General features: G+C 39.9%; 1 protein-coding gene across 20 annotated transcripts in view; it reads right to left on the reverse strand.

The window, feature by feature from the left end:
* Window positions 1–22,084, reverse strand: part of KIAA1217 (KIAA1217 ortholog) — a 338,974-nt gene that overhangs the window by 44,634 nt on the left and 272,256 nt on the right. For all 20 annotated transcript variants that reach the window (XM_059841653.1, XM_059841745.1, XM_059841620.1 and 17 more), the window contains one exon: window positions 4,707–5,539. In XM_059841653.1, the coding sequence (XP_059697636.1) occupies window positions 4,707–5,539 (833 nt within the window). The remainder of the gene's footprint in view (window positions 1–4,706; window positions 5,540–22,084) is intronic.

Consider the following 22,084-nt stretch of genomic DNA (forward strand, 5'->3'; position numbering starts at 1 on the left):
CTCCTATTGCAGTTAACTGGAAGCAATTCCAAGAACGGGTATTGCTGAATTGGTATCCACTTGTCAGAGCAATGCTATTTAAGCGCGACACGCTGCTTGCACGTTACTTCCCTTTCCTGGGGATATCTTTAATATTCACATCACAGAGAAGATACTTTGTACACACACAGAACAAAACTGGTCTGTGTAACTATGCATTCACGTTCCCGTCCACCTACAGGCAGTGCAGCACATCACCCACAACAGATGTACTCAAACACCAAATCTGCACCATGAGCTACATGGCACACCTTCCTGGAGAAAAAAATTTTCTGTGACTTCTTATTTTAAAGTTAAGCTCCAAATGAAGCAATGAAAAGGGGGTCAGAGACAGAGAAATACACATTTCTTTCTATATTACTCTACGATAGAAACATTTAATTACAATTCTTTTTACCTCACTGGGAAAAGAAAGGAAACACGAGTAGGCTGTTTTTCCCAATGACTTTCCCAGAATCAAGTGAAGGTGTCTTAGCCTTTACTGCAAATTCCCCCAAAACCGATGAGTGGGTTTCTTGGAAGGATGGGAACTAAAGATCAGCAGAATTCTTCTGTATTCTGCTTTCTTCCCACAGAAGGATTCACACAGGTGAGTATGTCAGTCCTCTAAGGAGAAGACTTAACTCAAACCTTCTACATCTTGAAGCTAAAGGGGAAAGGAAGCTCTGAAGCACACCAGCTATTACACTATTTGACAACTCCTATCCCAGAGCCTGCATCTCATCTTCCTACAAATAGTTCCCCTGACACAAGGAAGAGAAAATACAGTTTACCTTTCCTCCACCCTCTATTGGTCATTTGACTTCATTTTTTCTGCCTGGTTATTCAACACCTTTCACCGAGGAATATGCAGTTCTGGCCCTGTGAAAAGTGTCTGAGACAATGTATTTGTAAAGCCCCCTTATAAAATGCTCAGTGCGTTGCTGATGGAGACTCTCACTGTTCATGACTTTACAAAGTAAGGTCATTTTTCCTAATGCATAGAGAGTCCATTTGTACTTCAACATATCAAACAATAAAGTGGTTTTATGGGGGGGAACAATATCTAATAATCTACACACGGCCATTACACTTTAGTCATGAACTGCAAGTTATGAGCCAATAATGTGATCACATTTTTTGCTCAATCCAACTGTCATCTTTTCTCCCTAGTATGGCATAAAAAAGAAAAGGACAAAAGTTGTGTTCAGGCAGAAGAGAACCATAGTACACCCTGAAAACGCTTTTCGAGGAAAAGTATTCTATAGAGTTAACTTGCTGTTTTATATATATATTTTTATATGTTTTTATATATATATATATAAAATATTTATTTATATTATATTTATTATATATATATTTAGCACTATCAAATAATCTAGAATTTTGCAACATGTATTATAAATGCAAAGATTTTAAGTTAAACAGCATTTAATTTAATGCACTTTTGGATAAACAGCTTGTTTTCCAATTTATCAACATTTAAACATCTGCTTTGCCTGTAGTAACTTCCAGAAATGGTCCACAAGTTACAAAATGAACCATCGAAAAATATGACAGCAAATCTCTGTTTAAACAACTCATGCACATAAAAATTTACTCATTCCTCCAGTAGACCTCAGATTTAAGAGATGATGACCCTTTGAAGGTGAACTGCTGTAACCTGTTATAACTTCTAATTTTTTTCTGCACATGAATACTAACATCTTTTATTTCTTTAAATCTCCATGAATTTGTTTCTTCTCACTGTTGTAAAAGAGCTTTATATGGGACTCTTCTGGTAAATGAATTAACTGTGAGAATTTAGTCAATCCTTTATACCACAGAAGTAGTTATCTTGGAAATGGCCAAGGTAAAACAGTTACAAGAAAGCATTACATGAAGCAATTAAATCCCTCTCAACTCTGCCTTGAATAACTGGCTTGGTGAAACTGGCTTCTACGGTGTCAAATTAAAATGGGAAACTCCAACAGAAGAGCTCAGAAATCCCAGTTTTCATCTCTTGTAGATCCAAATCTACTGCAGTTAATGTTCCAAAGATAATGGAACCATTTTCTTCAACAAAACCAGGATATCTGTTTTAAGTACCCAGTATTTTCTGATAAAGTACAGAGATATCCCAGTTCAGCCTTGAACTGCAAAACTGAAGAACTGAGATGGAAAGAGAGATTTACTTTTACTTCTGACATTGTCACTAACCCTTTCAATCTTTCCACTCATTTATACTTAAACTTGCATTGTCCTGACGTTGTGACAGCGCTACTTCGAGGAAATTTCCAAAAAGTCATGACACAAGACATGTTTTCTTTGCTCTCAGCACACTCCACTAGGGATTAAAGCAACAACAGTGCTGAGATGATGGGTTTGGTGCCTGCAGGGTCCTCAACCTGCTCCTGAATGAACCAGGATGGGGAGTCTCTTGTGCCACAGTGCAGAGATGAAAAAGACCTCTCTCCTCTGTAGCTCCAAGGCTAGCAACTCCTTTGACTGCCCACAGCTGACACTTCTGCAGGCAGGCTGACTGAACACACTGCCATGTGCTCCCTGTGGCCTGGCTCTCAGGCACTTGGCATCAGCAGGTGGATAACATACAACAGAGAAGCCTACACCTCATTTTACCATGCCTGGAAGAGAATGAATTCAGCCCTATGTCTACAACCCCAAAAATACTCTTTCTCACAGAAGCAAGCCCATACTGTTTATGGGGATAAACTCCAAGTCCTACACAACAAGGTAGGGGATACCATTCTCCCATTAGGTACATCACCCTTCAGGTATCCATAACAACCTTGTAACAACTCAATTCCTGATGAAGCAGGAAAAGAGCTCCTCAACATGGATAGCCCCTTGTTCAGTTTAGTATGGTTTAAACAGTGTTTACTTTCAAAGTTCATGTAATTATTATAAAGCTAAATTAAAGCTTAGAGCATTTTGTGTTTGTAGAACTCAAACCAAATTCTTAATATTGCATGCAATTTGCATGAATTCCTTTTGATATTTACAATTATTTTTAGAAAGTCACACTTCCTCAAGGTTAAAAAAAGCCGCAACCCATAAAGATAGCTTTTAAAATTATTCTTTCAGTGCCATGTGACTAATACACACCATGCTGAATTTTAAGGTCATGTATTTATTTGGAAGTGCAATTATGCAAATGCTGTTTTCTTCATCGTTAATATATTCTGGGACCAGGATTAAAACACCTGGTGCAAAACTCCCTTTCAAGGAGATGCAGAACTTTCTGCGTAGTTTCTCTTTATCCATTCACAAACAAACAGCCTTGTACATATCTGTGCAGCTGAGTGAACAGCTGAGATGTCCAGAAGACAGGAAATTGTACAAACATAAAAGTTTTTGGTGTCCTTCCTTATTTTCAATTCCTATAATGAACTTCGTAAAATGTTCAATCTGTAAATGGATTAAGTTTCCTTCAAATAATTTCCTAGATGTAATAATGGTGGCTTGAAATGAAATTTCAGATACCTGCAACTTTCTCTTGGAAACAGATACATAAAAATCCAATTTCACTGACTTCAGGTTGTAATATGCCCTATATTCTACTTTTATGTCATAACTACCAAGCTATAAGCCTGTAATTTTTGTGGGTGGCTGTTTTTCTTTATATTCTTCCAATTTTTCCCCACCAGTGGACCTCATGACCCATGTTTTTTTTCTGGCCAAGCATGGTAAGCAGCAACTAATTATTGAGCAAGCTGTTTAGATAGAGGGGAAGCCTAGGGTCTATATGAAGCTCTGTATCTTCCCAGTGGTTAAGGCAATCAGCAGTTACCTTTGGCCTCTGTGAGCTCAGCATTTTCCAGCTATTCATCTTCACTTCCCTAAAGAGCTCTATAAAAGTTAACAGCGCAAACAATACACTAGAGATTAACGCAGCTCATATAAATACACAGCAACCGCCTGGCAGTGCAATGATTTTTCTCTCCCAGGGCATGGTCTAAGGCAGGAGAAGCCTTCACAGACCTTTGTGTAAATTTGGTCCTTAAAAAGACAGGAGAGATCATTGTCATCATTGCCATCACACAAAAGTTAACTAAGTCAGGTCACCAACTACTTGTGATGCTGGGAAAATTATTTGGAACAGCATTCATGTTTCGATTTCTTCCCTGGGACAGACTTGCTTTTCTCAGCAGTTCCCCCTCAAGGAAGATTATTGTAAACAACTGTCCTATTTTTATGCAAATTCGTGTTTTACAGGAGATAAGACAGTAATGATAAATTCTTCCCATTTCCTAACACTAGATGAGAAAAACTTCACTCCATAAAGAACCAAAATTGTAATATCAGAGTGTCATTCTTAACGGGGGTGAAATATATTCCCTTATTAGCAGGAACAGAACATCATTTGTTCTTGTAACATGATCTGGCTGTCTGCAAAGAAAAATCCCAGTTAATCATTTTATTTTATTATATTCTTTCCAATGACTGAAATTTACACAAATGAAAATAACTAGGGATTCATCATGGGTTGACAATACTTTCAAATTAATAATGGATGGTGTCACATCTCCCCTAAATTACTAACTACCTTGACAGACAGCTAATAAACACTGCAGCCGGGTGCAGCAGCCTCCTACACATTACATTGTCCCCTGAGTCTTAAACGACAAAGGATGTGCAGATTAGGAACGTTTCTCATTTGCATAAATTAAGCCCCAGCTCTGCCTTACCTTGTCTCCTTGTCCTTGGGCATCGTGGGTGACCCATAGCCAAAAGCCTGCTTGTCCATGGGAGAGGGCATTGCCTCGGCCATGCCTGGGAGGCCAACAGCACTCCGCGCTTTTGCATCCACAAACACGGGCGCTCCCGGCTCCTTTTTGAAGGACTGGCGGCTGGGGGAAGACCTGTCAGGCTGGATGGTGTGGGCGGGAATGTGAGGGCCATGGTGAGGATGAATATCGATCATTCTCATGTCAGCCACCCTGTGAGGTGAGGCTGGAGGTGTTTTAGAGCCAAGAGTGGGCAAATGGCTCTCCGGGTACTTCCGTGACTTTTGTCTGTACAAGGACTGCTCCAGCATTTCAGGCTGCATGGAGGGGTTGCAGTAAGTGCTCGATGACCTGATGGCACTGCGATGGTAGGTCACAATGTGATCGGGGACATCGAGCGGGTGTCCGGGGTGTGGTGCAGCCACACTCATCCTCCCCTCGTGAAACAAGTAGGGGTCACCGTACAGGCTTTCATTTCTCATCAGGGTAAGGTTTTTGTTGCTCATGTCCTCATCTGGCTTCACGTCCCGTCTCTCCAAAATGGCGCTCGGGCTGGGCGATATCGAGCGCGAGGCTGGCACGCCCGACAGCCGGTCCCTGGGGATGGTGGCATTGGCTGGCACACCCATGGGCCGGCCCCCACCATAGGGAATCCTGGATGGAGAGGGAGGCATGGAGTGGGGCACCGGGGTGGAGGGTGGAGAGCTGGGCATCGCATGCAGAGGGTGTGTGGCAGATCCAGGGCGGGAACCACTTGGGCCATCTCGTCCCGTATAAGCGATTTCCCTCTGCATCTGGAAAGAAAAGGAAAAACACCTCAGATACAAAATTACTGAATGAGCAAAACATGATGTGGGTTGTCTACAGAAAATTAAGAAATAAAAACAAATCCTCGAGACAAAGTGATTTTACATCTTCATAAATAAAATACTTTGGGACCTCAGTGCCTAACAGAAATAACAACTACAAATAGCAATAAAATGGGCTGTATGTTAACAGAATATGAGAGGTTTAAAAATACTTTTACTTATGCAAATACCATCTCAACCTAATCTGAAATTCACAGCTACTGAAGCTGAAATCAGGAGTTGTGGTGCCAGGTGTTCCATGCACATGTAGCCAGTGACAGACTTACACAGTTTATTGATCAGACACACAGGCTAGAGTTCACGGATTCCAAAGCAGGATAAAAATACTGATGCTCTGGCATCACAAACATACCTGAAGTCCTTACACAAGAAAAAGAAATATTACAACTAATTAGCCATTTTCTTCAGTGCATGATTTAAGCTTTTGCTAATGACTTGATGTGGTTTTCATTACACAAAAGATACACAAAGCACAGTAGTAAAACACACACATTCGTTGACTATAACACAGTCAACTTATATGAAAACAGTCTGACCCTATGTAACATGTGCCATTGCAAAAATAAGAGTGATTCAGAGGGTTTGTGGAGCACATGCTCAGAAAGTCATTGAACATTTTATCATAGTTTTGTAAGCAGCAGCAGTAAGGAATGAGCAAGCAAGGAAAAGGAAAACTTCCAAAACAAATGTATTACTGCTCTGTTAAGAGAGACTTGGCAAAAATCTGCAATGGACATGTGTGCTCTTGAGAGTGTAGAACCTCACTGTGCCCAGCCATAACCTATCTGGGTGGCTGAATGCTGCCAACGAAAGACAGGAGAAATTCTCCCTCTAGAAAGCATCACGTGCCTTCTCTGGTGCCCTTGGGGTAAGGTGGATGAACAGGGAGATGAAAAAGTCAGCTGAGAACTATCTACATAAGAAAAAAATTATAATTTCTAAAATTCATGCTGACAATTTCATCTTCCCTCTCCAGCACCTTCACGGAATTGTAGAAAACTGTGTATCACCAAGCCTGACTCCACATTCCTAAAGTTACAGTGCACAAAATAATGTGGATATTGCTGATCTGAAATCTATACAATTTTTCTCCCCTCTCACTCCCTGCTTTGATAAGGTGACTGGATTCATTGTAGTTACAGTGATCCATGGCAGATGAAGCAAGACATTATTCCTGCCCCGTCACAGGTTTTTCCACTGGTAAAGGAATTGCAGTGTCAGTATATAAACAATAGCTGTTCTTATCACAGCAGGTTCTGCACTCAAGAATTAGAAATGACATTCCCCAGGGCCAGAGATCAACAGTCTGGAGTATCAGGTATTAGAAAGAAGAAAGGAGATAACCTGATTGTGGTCACAGCAATAATAAATAAGTGTAACAGAACAAAGATGTATGCTGGGATGGGTCATAAACGAGCCAGGCAAAAATTATGAAGTCAAACAGGAACATGGCATAATTTTTTCATTTGCACAGAGAATAAGTCTAGTCTGGAATTTTAAATAAGATATAATTAAAATATAACTAAACAGTATTAATGACTTTGTAAGAGGGAATTCAACACAATTTTCTACTGGCTTGAAGAACCACTGCAACATACTAAGCAATATTGTGTGTACTGACTCTGGCCCTGGGCCAGCAGAACAAAATGACTCCTACTGACTTGAGCAGCTTTGGGATCATGTCTTCAGGGACAGGCAGATACAGATGTTTTACACCAAGAGAAGAACTCAGAGAAAGAAAACCCTCCTAGATTTCTACTGTACAAGCTACACAATGTCCTGTTTAGTTGCTTCAGATAACGCTACAACAAATAGAATAGTATCTGTCAAAGAAACCATAGCCACTAGGATATGCTGGGTTACAGTGAGAGGAAAATTCCAATGTTATGTTGTAGAGAGGAGAAAATTTCCACAGGAAGATCTGAAAGCAATGGGTTTAATTTCCCCTAACTTCTGGACTTCATATTCCTGTATATGCTCATTCATTTCTCATAAGTCAAAGCAATCTGTCTTAGAAAAATTTCTATTTTCCACCATAACACCATTTAGATGGAATACTTTAAGATGGAAAACAATTTGAATATGGGACTGAGCTATTGCTCAAAATCTTGTGTCCAAGTACTGTTGTATGTAACATTATTTACTTTTGCTTTAAAGTAGTGCTTGGAGTACAGAGCCTCAATCAAGGCTCCCTTGGGCAGGTCAGGGCACAATCACCTGGGCACCCAAGCCCTTTCTGAGAAGTTCACCTGCTATTTTTAGCCAGGACTCAGGCCCTGAGTGGAGCATACCAAAGGGGAGACTGTTGGAGACAGAGAGTCCAGGGTGCCCGGGAAAGATTCACTGGGGCATGTGGGCTGGGCAGGGACCTGAGCTGGTCCCCAGGAGCCAGGCAGCTTCACCTGGTGGATTACTCTGTCTACTGCCACATGGTTGGTACGTCCTCTCTTTCCACTTTTCTCTCTCCTCCAGACTCTTTGCTAATGATAAGTTTAAAAACGTGAAGGATGGTCTTGCTTCTTATCTGTAACTCTTTGGTGTGACAGTCTAGGTGCATCAAAGAGGTACAGATGAGAATCAAGAAAAGACCATCCTTCACATTTCTCTTTTCACCACACTCTCATATATAGGCCACTTTCTGTGCTGTTTTTCATCTTCTCTCCTCCACCACAAAACCCCCATGGTGCTCAATAAAACCCCATACTCTTCTACATAGGCTGTCTAGAGCCACATGTTCCTGGAATTCGCATGACTCAGGGACAGAGAAAGAGGATACTGGGTTTATCTGAGCCTGTAAATACTGGGTGCTGTCCCACGCGATTGCTTTGAGGGCAAAAGGAATATTTTTTAGTGCAAGCACAGGATCATGTGCTTTTTGACTACAGCCATGTCATATGTTTACCTGAGGGTGGGGATTGCTTTAGAACATTCTTCCTTGTTCCTACTGCCTATAGACCTTAGATCCTTGAAATGGAAACTTGTCTTACAATCCTTAGGTTAAAATACGGTAAACAGCTAGCAACCATTTCTGTATAAAACATTTGAGGGAAAATCACATCACTGAGAATCTTTCCCTTTCTGTAGTAAAAAATATTACATCATGTTCAAACATCTGCTGAGGAGGTTTTTGGTCAGTCGAACAAGACTTAAGTCTAAAAGATACAGATTTTGCTAATTTTTTTAAAACGGAGTCTCTATATGCCAAAGAGTAAATGTTCTATAAAACCAGTTACGTTCTTTATTTCAAAGCCTGTTGGCAGTCTGAGTAACTTGCTACATTTTGAAAATATCTATATGCACAAAGTCAGAGAAGCAGTTATCCATCCACCCAGGTGGGCAGAAGGAGCCTTGCTCCTGGTGGCTGCACAGAGGACAAGCAGTGCCGGTGTCTCAGCAGCCAGGGCATGCAGAACTGTGCCCGCACGCACCAGGGCAATGCCAGCCAGCAGGGCAGTGCCATCCAGGGCAATGCCAGCCAGCAGGGCAGTGCCATCCAGGGCAATGCCAGCCAGCAGAGCAGTGCCAGCCGGCGCCCAGCACCGAGCCTGCCGCTGACTCATGGGCACCGCACCAACCCTCCCGCTCGCCGTGCAGCCGGATACCAGACACACAGCCTGACTCAAGCCTTTATCTGCTACAATCTCAACGGGAAACTCAGGCAAAGGGAAAAGTAGGCCAAGTTTCTGACCTGGCAGCCCTTCCCTCTGTTCTCCTAGGCCTCCTCTACATCACCAGAGAACACAGCAACTGGCTCTGCCCCAAGATTCTCAGACTGCCAAAATATCTACACTGAGCATGTTCCCAAGATGAAGGCTATCCATGCACCCTCTTGGAGACACTGGGGAGTTCCCAACAGACTCCATTAATCACCTCTCAGCCATGTGAAGCTATTATTTTCATTACTCTCCCTTTGACACCCTGCACTTCCCTGAGGAAAGTGCTCCTATGCTCTGCAAGCTGACTCACCCAACAGTAAACACAGGACACCTGCAAAGAATTTTATTGAGACCTTGCAGTCTATGACGAAAAAGCTACAGAAATACTAAGTACTGATACAATGCTGATAAATTAAACTGTAAAGAGATCTTTTATGAAAATTGCTTAACAGAAAAAAATCCCCTCTAAAAGTAAGGCAATCCTTTACTTTTCTACTTGAGGAAAGACTTAATTAAATAACCCTCAATCCAACAACAATAGAATCCAATAGTTTGTTCTCTCTTCATAAAAATAAACTGAGAACTTCACTGTACTTGCTGTCCAAACCCCTCAGTTTTACCATTAGTTGCACTCTATGATAACACTTCTGTCATGACTGATCTTTCATTCCAGTTGGATTTGGAAAGCTGAAAGCACAAATCCACTTTTGAAAAAAATATTTTTTCAAATTTTGTAATATTTGAAAATATTTTTTAATCTTTCTAAAATAAGATAATTTACAATAAAAAGAAAGTACACTTGAAAACAGCAGAATCAGTAAATAGTTAAATGAGAATTTTAAGTATCTGTAGGAAAATTATGTGTCTGAAGCCAAATCAGACATCACTGAGAGGCTCTCACACTTGTCTCTTCTTGCTTTCTCACAGAGTGCCTTCTAGCAGCTATAAATTTCCCCATTCTATTCGGTCATTACAGAAAAAAAAAATCATGCCAGTTGCAGTTGTGGGTTCCTTCAGCTGCCCAATGTTGTAATTAAAAACTTCAAACACATTAGCATAATTTTTAGCTGTTTCTGACCAGAAACATTTCAATGATACGTACTTTCAGCAGACAACTCTAATCCAAGAGAGCTGAAACATTTCATAAAAGCATCAGTAAAGACAAAATTTGGAAAAAATAACACCCAGCAGATTTCAGTCAACAGTGAATGTTATTTCTTATCAGACATCGCTGAGGTGCTCTAGAGCTTTGGCTTTCCAGATTCACAGACCTGGGTCAACTTGGTCAACTCTGATCTGGGGTAGGGACCCCAACTCTTCCATGTTCTCTTCAGCAGGGTGGGTGATTGGTATTTGGGGCTACCAAGCAGTGAGACATGCTGGGCTTTCAATGGCCATCACTCCTTGGCAATGCTTCCAGACTAGAGGTTTACTTGGCAATTTTGGCTACGAATAGACCCTCTGATGCCCAGTAAAATTATTTCAGACCATGAAACCACTGACCTTGCCTGTGTTGGAGCCTGGCCTCAGTTGAATCTGGCCCCACAGTACAAGGTTCTAGGAGCTGCCAGGGTTCACAATTGTTTTTCATTATGGGAACCACACGCTGGTAAAATAAAACTGATTTCAAAAGTTCAAACTTCCAATGAATGGGGAAGTCCAAGACCCAGCTAGCTGTTCTTAACATGTTTCATATAGTTCTATTATTTTTTCCTGGCTAATTTTCCAGAAAAGGAGTTACAGAGCTCCCCAAGAAATCTCAACATTTATAATTATCTTCCCAGTATTAGCATGCACCTAGGTTTCAGTTCTTTCAGTCCTTTTGTATAGTTTGGCACATGCCCAGCTGTAAAAACCTCTGTATTACGCTGAAAGGAGAATTGAGATAAAAACTCAGAACATCTACGAAACAGGAACTTTCTAGGGTCTGATTACATATATGGTGGATCTGTCAAAAGAATAACTGGGTCTTACTTCTTCCATTTATGCTCTTAATTCTATGTTTTTTCTTTCCCTTGATGAACAGCAACACAATCAGTCAATATAGGATGTTTCTTAGGATGAGTCTGTGATGGTTAGTGATGGTGAAATCATCCAGTCCTCTAGTTTCTATGTTCACAGATTACTTTTTATTTTGGCCAGGGTCAGCTAGCTAGAAGTTGACGTGAACAAAATAGGAGAAGCAGAAGGTGATGCTCACTATCTTAGAAGGTGGAATTTAGAGGACATTTTAGAGGAAAGGAGGCATTCTGACTGAAACATAATTAGGTATTAGGTGTTGTCACCATACTACCCAATATCACTGTGACATCCAGTCCCCGTGTCTTTCTCCCAGTTGTGCACAGAGGTTATGGCAAAAGCACTATTTGATACTCAAAAGTAGAATTTCTAGGATACCATGCTGCGGTTACCAATACATTGATTTGAAGCTCAGACACACCATCATTTCCCTTGCCATACCACAGAGCATCAAACACATTCTTAACATTATTTTCCCTTATTTTATACATATATGTTTAATACACACTTGTGTATGAATTCAGTCCCTACAGCGATCCAAATGTTTTACCTCAAGGTATTTTACATGTCTCAGTATGTCTTTTTATACCCCTGACTACGTATAAGCTTAATTCATACCATATCCTAAAGCTCCCATGGGGAAAACAAAGAATACCTAGTTCACTTTTTACTGAATGTAAAACAGATCCATAACATTCTAAGCTAACCACAAAACAAATGTAATGGTAATATCAAAAATAATGTTTGATTGCTTCACCTTGCCTGTAAGTCAATGTGCATGCTGAAGATGGATCATGCAGACAAGCAGAGGACAGTTTGCAGACCAAATCCTACACAGTCTACTCTTTTGGACATAACTTCTTCAGCTATCCAGATGCTATCCTGAGTATTTGTTTTCACAACTTAAAATACTAGCACTCTTACTACACTTTTAGACAACATTGTTGCCTACAGACCAATAAAACAATTTTTGATAAGATCTCTGCTTTGAAGTAATTAAAGTCACTTACTGTTTCTTAAGGAAATCCCTTGAATGGCTACAGCGGCGAGATGAACATTTGGTTCCACTTCTTCTAATAAAGCACTTTTTGTTTTCAGTCTTGAATATCAATCCTTGGTCTATGGTATAATATTTTGTATATCCATATCTTCTGCAAAAAGATTTTGGAACAGGAAAAATGTTCCTTTTTCCCTCTGCTCACACCAGGCCATCTTGTTTTATCCGGTCATCTAAGTAATGCTGTTTCAACATAGACTGAAGTACTTTTCCACGTGACAGCCTGCAATTTCTCCTCCCCTTTAAAATTAGTCACTAAATAACCTCCTTGGCATGTCACCCAGTCACAAACTGTGCAACACTGTGATTCAGTCGCTCAATCATTTTTTAATGTGTGCCTATAAGATGCATAGAAAGAAACTAACATACTGGAGTGGACCACAAAAGAGACTCACAAAGGGGAAAGCCATAAATAAAATAGTGAGTAACCTCTGTTTCAGTAACACAGTGCATTTCAAAGGCAACACTATGAGACCTATACATATTCATTCCCCAACAGGTAATGACCTCCAACTATTAAGCAAACCCAGCAGACAGAATTCTAGAAAAAAAAATACAGCAAAATAAACCTTAGAAGCTTTTTACCTCCTCAGATTGGTAGTGCCACTGTAGAAGGAAGCACAAGCTCCTCCCCTGGAGGAGCTGTCTACTCATTAACCAGGCACCTGAGCCTTGGATAACCTGAACTTCAGGGTCCCCATAAATCAATCCCATAGTTATCTCTGCAGCACACCACATAAGACATTATGTTTGTTTTGATTTGTTTCATGGGGTTTTTATGGTTCTTTTTTTAGAGGAAACAACAGAAAAAGTAAATACATTTTCAAAAATTAGAACAGAAAGGATGCTTCACTCCCGTCTATCCCCCCCCACAAAAATATCATAGAATATGGAATTGTCTCCTTAAGAAAGCATTTACAGCCTAAAAGAGATGACATTTACATATCATAAGGGAAAATCTCATGACACAAACCCTCCCCAGTCCTGCAACTATCTTCTGCTTTGGGGGGATGGCTCTTTTGCTCTTGGTTTGGATTTTTGTCTGATTTTGCTTTTGTGCAAGTAAAAAAACTGCCTGTATCATCATAAATGGCATTCAAAGGAATAAAAATACAATTTAAGTATACGACCATGAGCTAATACTGCTGTACAGAATCAGCCCTAATGGGACGTTACAGGAGCAGCATTTCTGTTTCACAGTACTGCTCTCAGTCTCAGCCACTGGGGATGGAGGCATCATTCATTCCTGCTGTGAAATGGCAATTTGACACTAAGCATTTAAGAAACAGGAGAAAGATCAGAGCAGAGCTGGTAGCCAAAACTAAAAATCCAGGTGTTCTACCCCTTACAACCCCTAGCCCAGCATCAGAGAAGTCTTCGTGTTTTCTAGACAGCTGCTGTGAATTCTGATTTGTAATGTATGCCATAAATTTGTATGCCATCATTGATCTTGACTAGAACTTTATAAAATTTATATATAGTGTAATATAAACAGTTTTTTCAGAAATGTAAAAAAATAATTTTTTCTTAAATGCCTACTTTTCAGTTTCCTTTACAATGTAAAATATTTTAAAACGTTATTTTATTAAATATTTGCACTAGCACTATAATAAAGTATTATTATGGTATAGAAACAATGTTAAACCTATTTATTTTTATTTCAAATTTAATCAGTCAAGGCTTGTTTCTTGCAGTGTAGGGGTAAAGCAGTATTTACCATTCAGGCATCTGGTTTATATTTGGCAGGTTTAACTAACCAGTCAAGCATCCCCTTTTAATGAATGGATGTATATACTTGACCTAGTTAGAAAGATGCTTAGGTTGGCAGACCAACCAAACTCAGAAACATCAAGAGTAAAAAAAACAAGCAAATTATCCTAGAACACTTTATTGCCACATGTGCTTTTCAGCAGTGGCAGAGAATATTCCTCTATCCATGCTCTTCCTTACAGGCTAACAAACCTGAAGTGAGAAATCATTATGCTAACATGCAGGATAAAAAAGATGACTGTATTTTGCTAAGTTTCTCTGCAATGAATTGCAAGCTGGTAGGCTGCACATTTTCAGTAATTGGACTCTAGCATGGCAAAATATATCCCAGAACATCAGACAGGGATATAACTAGCTCTCCATACACATGACATGATATTCATGTATGTCTGAGGCATACAAAAAGCTTTTCATTAGATGAATTAATCTGCTTTTAATTTTAGAATATATCAGGCACAACATCCTAAGTATTGCAGTTATATCATTACCAGGCTGTAATTTAATTTGTAGGTTCTAACAATGCATACAAACAATTCAAGCATCACTTTCCATTTCAATTACTTTTTCAGAGCCCCCAAGCATTATCTAGCTTGCCATTATTATATTATCCCATGTACAATTACTTGCCTTACATTTGTTTATAAAGTACTGTACAGAAAAAGAACTTTTCAGTTCAAGCCCCTGTGTAAACCAAGGGCATGCCCCTAAGAGGCACAATACTCTGTGCTTCACTGAGACCAAGCCTGGAAGTTTAGGTTAATTTCAGACTTTAAAACCTATGTTAATGTCTGTATTAATGACAGGGTCAAGTCACCACAGATCTGTAATGCCAGCCCCCCTCCTTTCTTCTAAATCATTAACAATGTTGGCCTGTTGAACCTTTCCATCAATTTGCTCATCACATCAATTTATTTTTTGCTTGTTTCCCTCATTTTGAAGCAGAAAAAAATGTTAGAGGCTAAGCATCAGTAGAACACACAATTATAAAGCCAGAGAATATCCTGAAGTCTGCTGTGGGGCATACACATGTGGCATAGACATAACTTATTGCTTGACTGTTGATCAAAGTTCTTTCTGGTTCTGATAACAGCTCTTTTGCTTCCTATTCCTTTAATACTACTTTCATGGATGGAAATAATTAAGTAGTTAATGCCTTATAGTGCTGTAAACAACTGTTTCCTTGACAGAAAACAGGGAAGCACTTCCAGTGATTGCTGGTCACTAACTCAAGACCTGGTTTTGTTCTCAGCACTCCAGAACAAAGTTTGTGATGGAGTCAATGGGGTTTTGCTTAAATTCAACAAGTTAGTTCAGTCCAGCAGAATCCAAATGGAAAGACAGTTCGCTGAGGACAGCACTTAGAGTTGAATTACAAAGACATATTTTCTTCTGTATTTGGGGGATTGGGGTTAGGATTTTGGGTGTGGACTTGGGTTTTGAGATTTGGGGGTTTTTTTGCCAAGGAAGGTCTCAAGCCACCCCACCAGTCCTACCCCCCACCCAGCTTCTAATTTTGATCCAAGAAATGAACAGTTTGAGATGACAAAGACCAATCTGTGGAGTTGTCTGCAGAATCTCCCAACTCTGCTGGCTCTGACACACAAGACTCATGAAGGCAGCTGGGGAACTGCCACCAGCATCTTTCTTCTCTCCACTTAGGGTGACACCATGACAAGGTCAATTTCTTTTACGAAAGGAGAGCGATGCTTAGTTTTGCCTCCAAACACTCAGCAGAGAAGAAAAAAATGTTCTTACCTCATCCTGATCCCAGTCTCAGTTGCTTCCCCATGGCAAAAACGAGGGAGCAGAACACAGCCCTGAGTTGCTGTCCTTCACAAAGTCACCCAGGTGACACACACTGGCATCCAGCCAGGCTGTGCTGCTGCCACTGCTCTCCACTCTGCTCTCCATGACCGTGAAAAACTCTTTCAAACTGGCCTTGACTTTTTCACATCAGCTCTCCAGCCCACTGCCCATGTTTATACCTACAAGGATGAGTGTGGTGTTTCCTTGAAGACTGAAAATCCTACAGAAGCTCTTTGAATTTGAGAGGCCAAGCTAAACAAACAGGGAAAGAACAGAACAGTTCTGGCTGCCTGACACATACTGGATTTGAGATTATGTGCAGACCACACTATCTTCTAAACATGCATATTGTTTGTACTCCCTCTGTTTACTGGTTCCAAAGGCATGCAGTGAAACAGATATGCCTTGGAGTAAACACAAGTACCATAAAATTCTCTTACACTTATTTCAAGCTCCCTAGTTCTTACAACATACATGCAAACAAACAAACAAAAAGCCCTCTCAAGCCACAGAGCACATTACTACTGGCTAGAATGCACCACTGTAAAGGGGACAGCAGCTTCACTGCTGGCAAAGCAGCACTCTCACTAGAACAGCTGGAGCTTGCAGTGTGGACCAACCTGTGCACAAAGCCTTTGAACCAGCCCACAGATGAGCATGTGAGCTCCCAAGAGAACAGTGCTGTCTGGTAACCAGTGTATTAACTTTATGTATACACACATACATACATGTTTTGCATAAAAGCAGTAAATTTTTGGCTTATCCTTTGGTGATGGCAGATCAGTACCATCAATGTAATTTGAAATTGTTGATTTTTAGGGATTAAAAAATTAAAGGCAAACAAAAGTGGGAAGTCATCTGTTGGAAACTCCACAAGCCTCTCAAAATTTTTTTTAAGTTTACTAGAGCAAATATAGCCAACTCTCACTGGAGTTGCATGAAGAAGGTTCTGCAAAACTGAACTATTACGTCAGGTCTGCAGTCTGTCTCTCTACCCTGTAATTCAAACCTCATGCTTCCCCCTTGTTTCTGTCCTGATTTAAGCAAGAACATTTTCCTAACTATAGGAAAGGATCACAGCACATGTATTGCAGACATATATGCATTAAGCACCTCTCAAAAAGTCAAGAAGTAATATTAATTGCTCTGGATTGAGGATTTGTCTCACCTAATGTTTCATTAAAAGAAAGTCAGCCAGACATCCTCCAGTCAGCTCATTCCCCTGGAGCTGGGTGGGACAAGCTGCCCTTTTGCATTCCCAGCCTCTCACCACTGACTGCAGTGGGCAGCGATTTTTACACTGATCTTATAAGGATTAGATTTTTAAAAAATTCTTTATAGTGAGCCTGCCCATATGTCTTTTCATTTAGCTCACTTTTTGTTCTGTTTCTCATCCTACTTTTCTCTATTTTTTTTCCCCCTTCTTTGTAAGAAAGCTGAGATTCTATAACTACCAAGGACACTGACAGCTTCATTCCATCTGCTGCTTGCTGGTCCATGCAATGGACATTGCTGTGATCTGCCTTGGAGAATCCAACTTGACCTGTGGCTCCTGTTTTATTGAACTAAAAATTAAGCATCTCTCTCCTGAAGCTGACAATAAACATTATTTATTTCTCAGCAAAGCGATATGGAAGGACATTCATTTTCCTCTTCCTCTGTCCTAAACTTAGTACTCTTATTTATGCCTAAACTTTCTAACTTGTTAAATGCACAGAACTGAGTTTGTGGCATGAAATGTTCCCTTCTTAGTTCATAGGCAATGCAGAAATATTAATAAAAATATGCAGGTCGTATGTTGCAGATATTTTACTAACACTTAACTCATGACTTGGACTGATGACCTTGAAGATCTTTTCCCACCTAAATGACTCTGTGATTCCCTGAAACAGGGAAGAGAGACAGGAAGTAAAGAAGTATTATGTGGGAAGGTATTAGGGAATTCTCAGTGTATGAGGGAAAGGAAAAAAGACAAAACAAAAAGGGAATTAAACAGTGTGGAGGATAGTAAATAGGAGTTTGTGAAAGATGGAAGAGAGTAATATTGGAGATGGAGTGCTGAAAAATTAATAGGGAAGTAAGAAAGGGATAATAAATAAAAAAGGAAACAAAAGAGACTTAAGCTGGGAAGAGAGGAATTGATGAGAAAAAGAGGAGTTAAAGAGACTACCATATGAAGAAAAAGTCAACAAAAAATTCAATGAAAGAAAGAGAAAAACAGAATAAGTGGAAAAACTTGAATGAATGCAAATTTTCTTCAACGCTAGAAGATTTTTGCATTAGTTCTTGTTATGACAGTTCTGTAGCCTAGCATAGTAGGCATGGTAGGGAGAGGGAGAAAGCAAAAAAGGAAGGAGAAGAGGGACAGGAAAGGAGAACATCAAACATAAATTTATTTAATTTTGTTTAATATTCTGAGGCTTCCTGGGTTTTTGGCAGATGTGGTCAGACCATGAGGGTAGTTTTTAGGAAAGAACTAAGCAGAGCACTTCAGGTAAATGCCAGCTGGAGTGACCCACTAAATGAATGAGGACATGGGCAAAGAAGGTAAGACCATCACTGGCCTTTGCAATCCACTCTCATTTTCAAAACAAAGATATTTGAGATGCACTTTAAAGCTATAAATGGCTTTTGAAACCCAGCACTTAGTTCAGCCATTACCACTGAAGATGTAGTTAAGGCTCCAAACAGCTTCATCTCCCTCAGACAGTGCAAGAAACAACAGCTCTACAAGTGAGGCCTGAATGCAGCACCTCTGAGACCCCCCATGCGTGCTGAGAGACACGCTGAGCTGGCTGCTGCCCTCTGTGCATGCCTGCTTGTGAGTGGGGGACAACAGAAGTTCTGGTTTGACTGAACCAGCACCAAGCTCTGACAAGTGATGGGACATGTCATGTGTGTGTACATGCATGTGTGCACACAGCCCTTACTTCTCAGAAAACTTTTTTCCTTATCAATTCCATCGTGTTATCAATCCCCTGACCATACAGACTTAAGACCCCAAGAACACCTGCACACCAAGAGCTCTTTGGCTATCCTAATGTTCAATGGCCCTTCCCATTCCTAAAGTGAGGTCATCTTTTTTTCAGGTGTAAAATGAGAACAAACAAAAAAAATGAGGAAAGCAGTATCACTCTTCTTCCCATAAAATGTGAGCTTACAACATGCCTCATCTTAAATATAGCTCAAAGAATGGGTTCTGTATTTGGACTAGCCTGGTTGTACCTGTACTGAACCTGCTGTCACAAATTAAGTGTCACTGAGAAAACCTTGACAACCCACTGGCTGAACTCTGCTTGGAAGGGAATGGAGCAGAAAGGCCACTTGGAGCCTGACCCAGAGCCATCCCATGAGAGCCTCCAGTCTAGCCACACTTGAGGCAAAGTGAGCCAAACAATGGATGAGATGCAGCACACTTTAGGTTGGCCTGTCTGAAATCACAGTGCCTCTGTGTGGAAGTTTATTTCCCCAGCAGCATTTCATCATTTGAGCTATCTCCCTTCTACCTGTCTGCACTGCTTTACTGCTGATTGGCAAGACAAACACCCAGATCACTTAACAGGCACTCATTTCTGCCTATTTATGTATTTAATTTCCTATGAACAAATGAGATGTGAGAGTTAAAAAAAATGTTTAGATTATCCAATTAAGCAGAGAGAAGTTAATATATTTCTCATGCTTCATTGTTCTATGCTTCCTTCGTGTGCTATGCAGACAGAATGGTGAGTGCACTAAGAAACCTCTTGGCATTTCAGCCAGGATTTTTCAGGGTGTTATCACAAATGACAAAAATATAAACACACTAAAACATAACACATTTCAATCCTAAAAAGGTCAGATTTGCATAATTACATCATTGGTTTGCCAATATCCACATTTATCTCATCAGTATAGCATGGCCCACCCATCCCATAAGCTATTCAGATTGTTTGGATTGAATGTATAAAAGCTGTAACTGATCTATTTTTCTAAAGTTAACATTATGACAACCCTCATAACTAGTGCTGCATTCAAACCAATTGTTGCCTTTGCTTTCAAACCAACTGCTCCTTTCTTCTGATTTTCCACTGATGCTTTTTATGGCAGAATTTTGAGAACAAACAGAGTCATGTAATTCATGAAAATGCAGAAAGCATTTCCTCTTCCCTCCCTATTCTCTTTGAAGAGATGAAGGACACTGAGTACACAACATAGACAACCACCACCAATGAAGGGAGCCAAACCCTTTAGACCAATCCCTATTTCAGCATTTCCTTAGGGCACCACAGAACAGATGGGGTCATCTCTTTTTTTTCCAAAAAAGGAATAGTTTCAAAGATGTACAGTTCTGGTACAGATCAGCATTTTTATTTGGTTTAAATATGCTGTATATCAGATTTCTGCTATTTAAAAGAAAAATACTTTTAGTAACTGCACTCATAAATCAAAATAAATGCACGGCTTTCTGACTCCCTGTACTAACTCAGCTCTTATTTTTGTTCCATATTTGTATCTCTTCTCATTGCACTGAAGACAACTAAAACTGAACAAGCTGATATAGTTAAATGAACATAAAGAAAATGTGACCCTTGGTCTCATCTTACATTACCAAATAACTGCATGTTTACACCTGTTTCTTCCAATATAAGGACATAAAAAATCAGAAAAAGAAGTTGCTGTGCTGAACTTCGGAATCAGTGCTATTGGCAGGAGAAATGGTCACGAAAAATCTGACATTCAATTGCATTTTGCAATGCAAGTGTCCAAGCCACACCACAGCTCACAGCCATAAGGTCGAGCAGCATTTGCAGTTTTATGTCTTTTGAAATGACAGAAGTGCCATCAGTGCATCAACTAAGAGTCTTAGATCACAAACAACTTCTTACACTGTCTGAACCCTACATTTTCTTTTCCTTTTACTTCCTTCTATCCCAAAAATATCCAAATTGGTCAGCATAGCTGAAGTAAACAATCTAGTTTACCCAAAGGTCAAGCTATCTATAGCAAACATGAAGTGATACAGGGACTAGGCCTTTACCCAACACACCCATTCAGTCTTTTCACTTAGGCACATGGAGTTGAAATTTGCACTGATGTAAGAAAGACATATATTCAGACAAAAAATAATTTCAGCATCACATCATTTCTCATGGAGTCCTATTGCGTGCTGATATTTGCAACTGTCTTGCTTTTGCCAGCTGAGGCTTTTTTTAACTCCAGATCTTAACCTGTATCCAAGGAAAGATATTTTTACTGCTCATATTTTCAGAAGACTGATTAGTTTTCCAGAGCCCTTATTAGAAAAAGTACAATCCAACATGGAGAAGAATCAAGATCCTTAGATGTATAACTGTGTTTTCTTAAACACCAGGTAACAGTTTACTCCTCTTTGTTAAAAGGAAGTTAGGGACAGAATTAATTCTCTTTAGTACTCATAAGGCTAATGACTAATAATATACTGAAGTAAAGACTCAGTGGAAAGCAGAGAATCTGGGACACAATCATGAGCTAACACATTCTGGATTTGTGGAAAACTTACTGGAAAAGCTAAGGTCCTGCATGACAAGAAGAATGGCTTTTTTGAAAAAGAAATATTCTTGCTAACTTCACTTGGTTCTGGGAATTGTGGTAGCAAAATGCTCACCTTCAAAAACTGATTTTTAACCCCTGGTCAAGTAACAGCTCATTTGGAAAGCTACCTGGAAGTCATAAAAACTTGACTGGACTTTGAGTTGCATGACTCTTGCAATTCAGATAAGCTACCTGGTTTACAAAGGAGGTAAAGAAGGGAGGTCACAGCCATGAGCATTTTTATCATCTACCAATGTGTTCAGGGAGCTCCAGCAACATCTGACTCTGTCAAGTATTTAGCAATTTCAAGTAAGCAGTCAAATTAGTTCAAACTGTTCTACTAAAAGCAAGGAAAGCAGGGGAAAAAAAAGAGCAAAACTTCTAAAGAAGAATTGGCACAAGGAAATATTATGTAAAAAGATGTGGAGTAAGAATAAAATCAGAAACTAGTAGACAATAAAAAATAGACTCAAATCCAATCCTTATGTTTTTATTCAAAATCTTTGCCTGAGAACCTCAGAAGTATGAGAGATAAAATTTCTAGTTTTAATGAAGGGCTGAAAAGACCTTCACCCAAAAGAGATAATACGTTGTCTGTGGGTAACTTCAACA

This window comes from Haemorhous mexicanus, chromosome 1, assembly GCF_027477595.1.
Source record: "Haemorhous mexicanus isolate bHaeMex1 chromosome 1, bHaeMex1.pri, whole genome shotgun sequence".
Lineage (NCBI taxonomy): Eukaryota > Metazoa > Chordata > Aves > Passeriformes > Fringillidae > Haemorhous > Haemorhous mexicanus.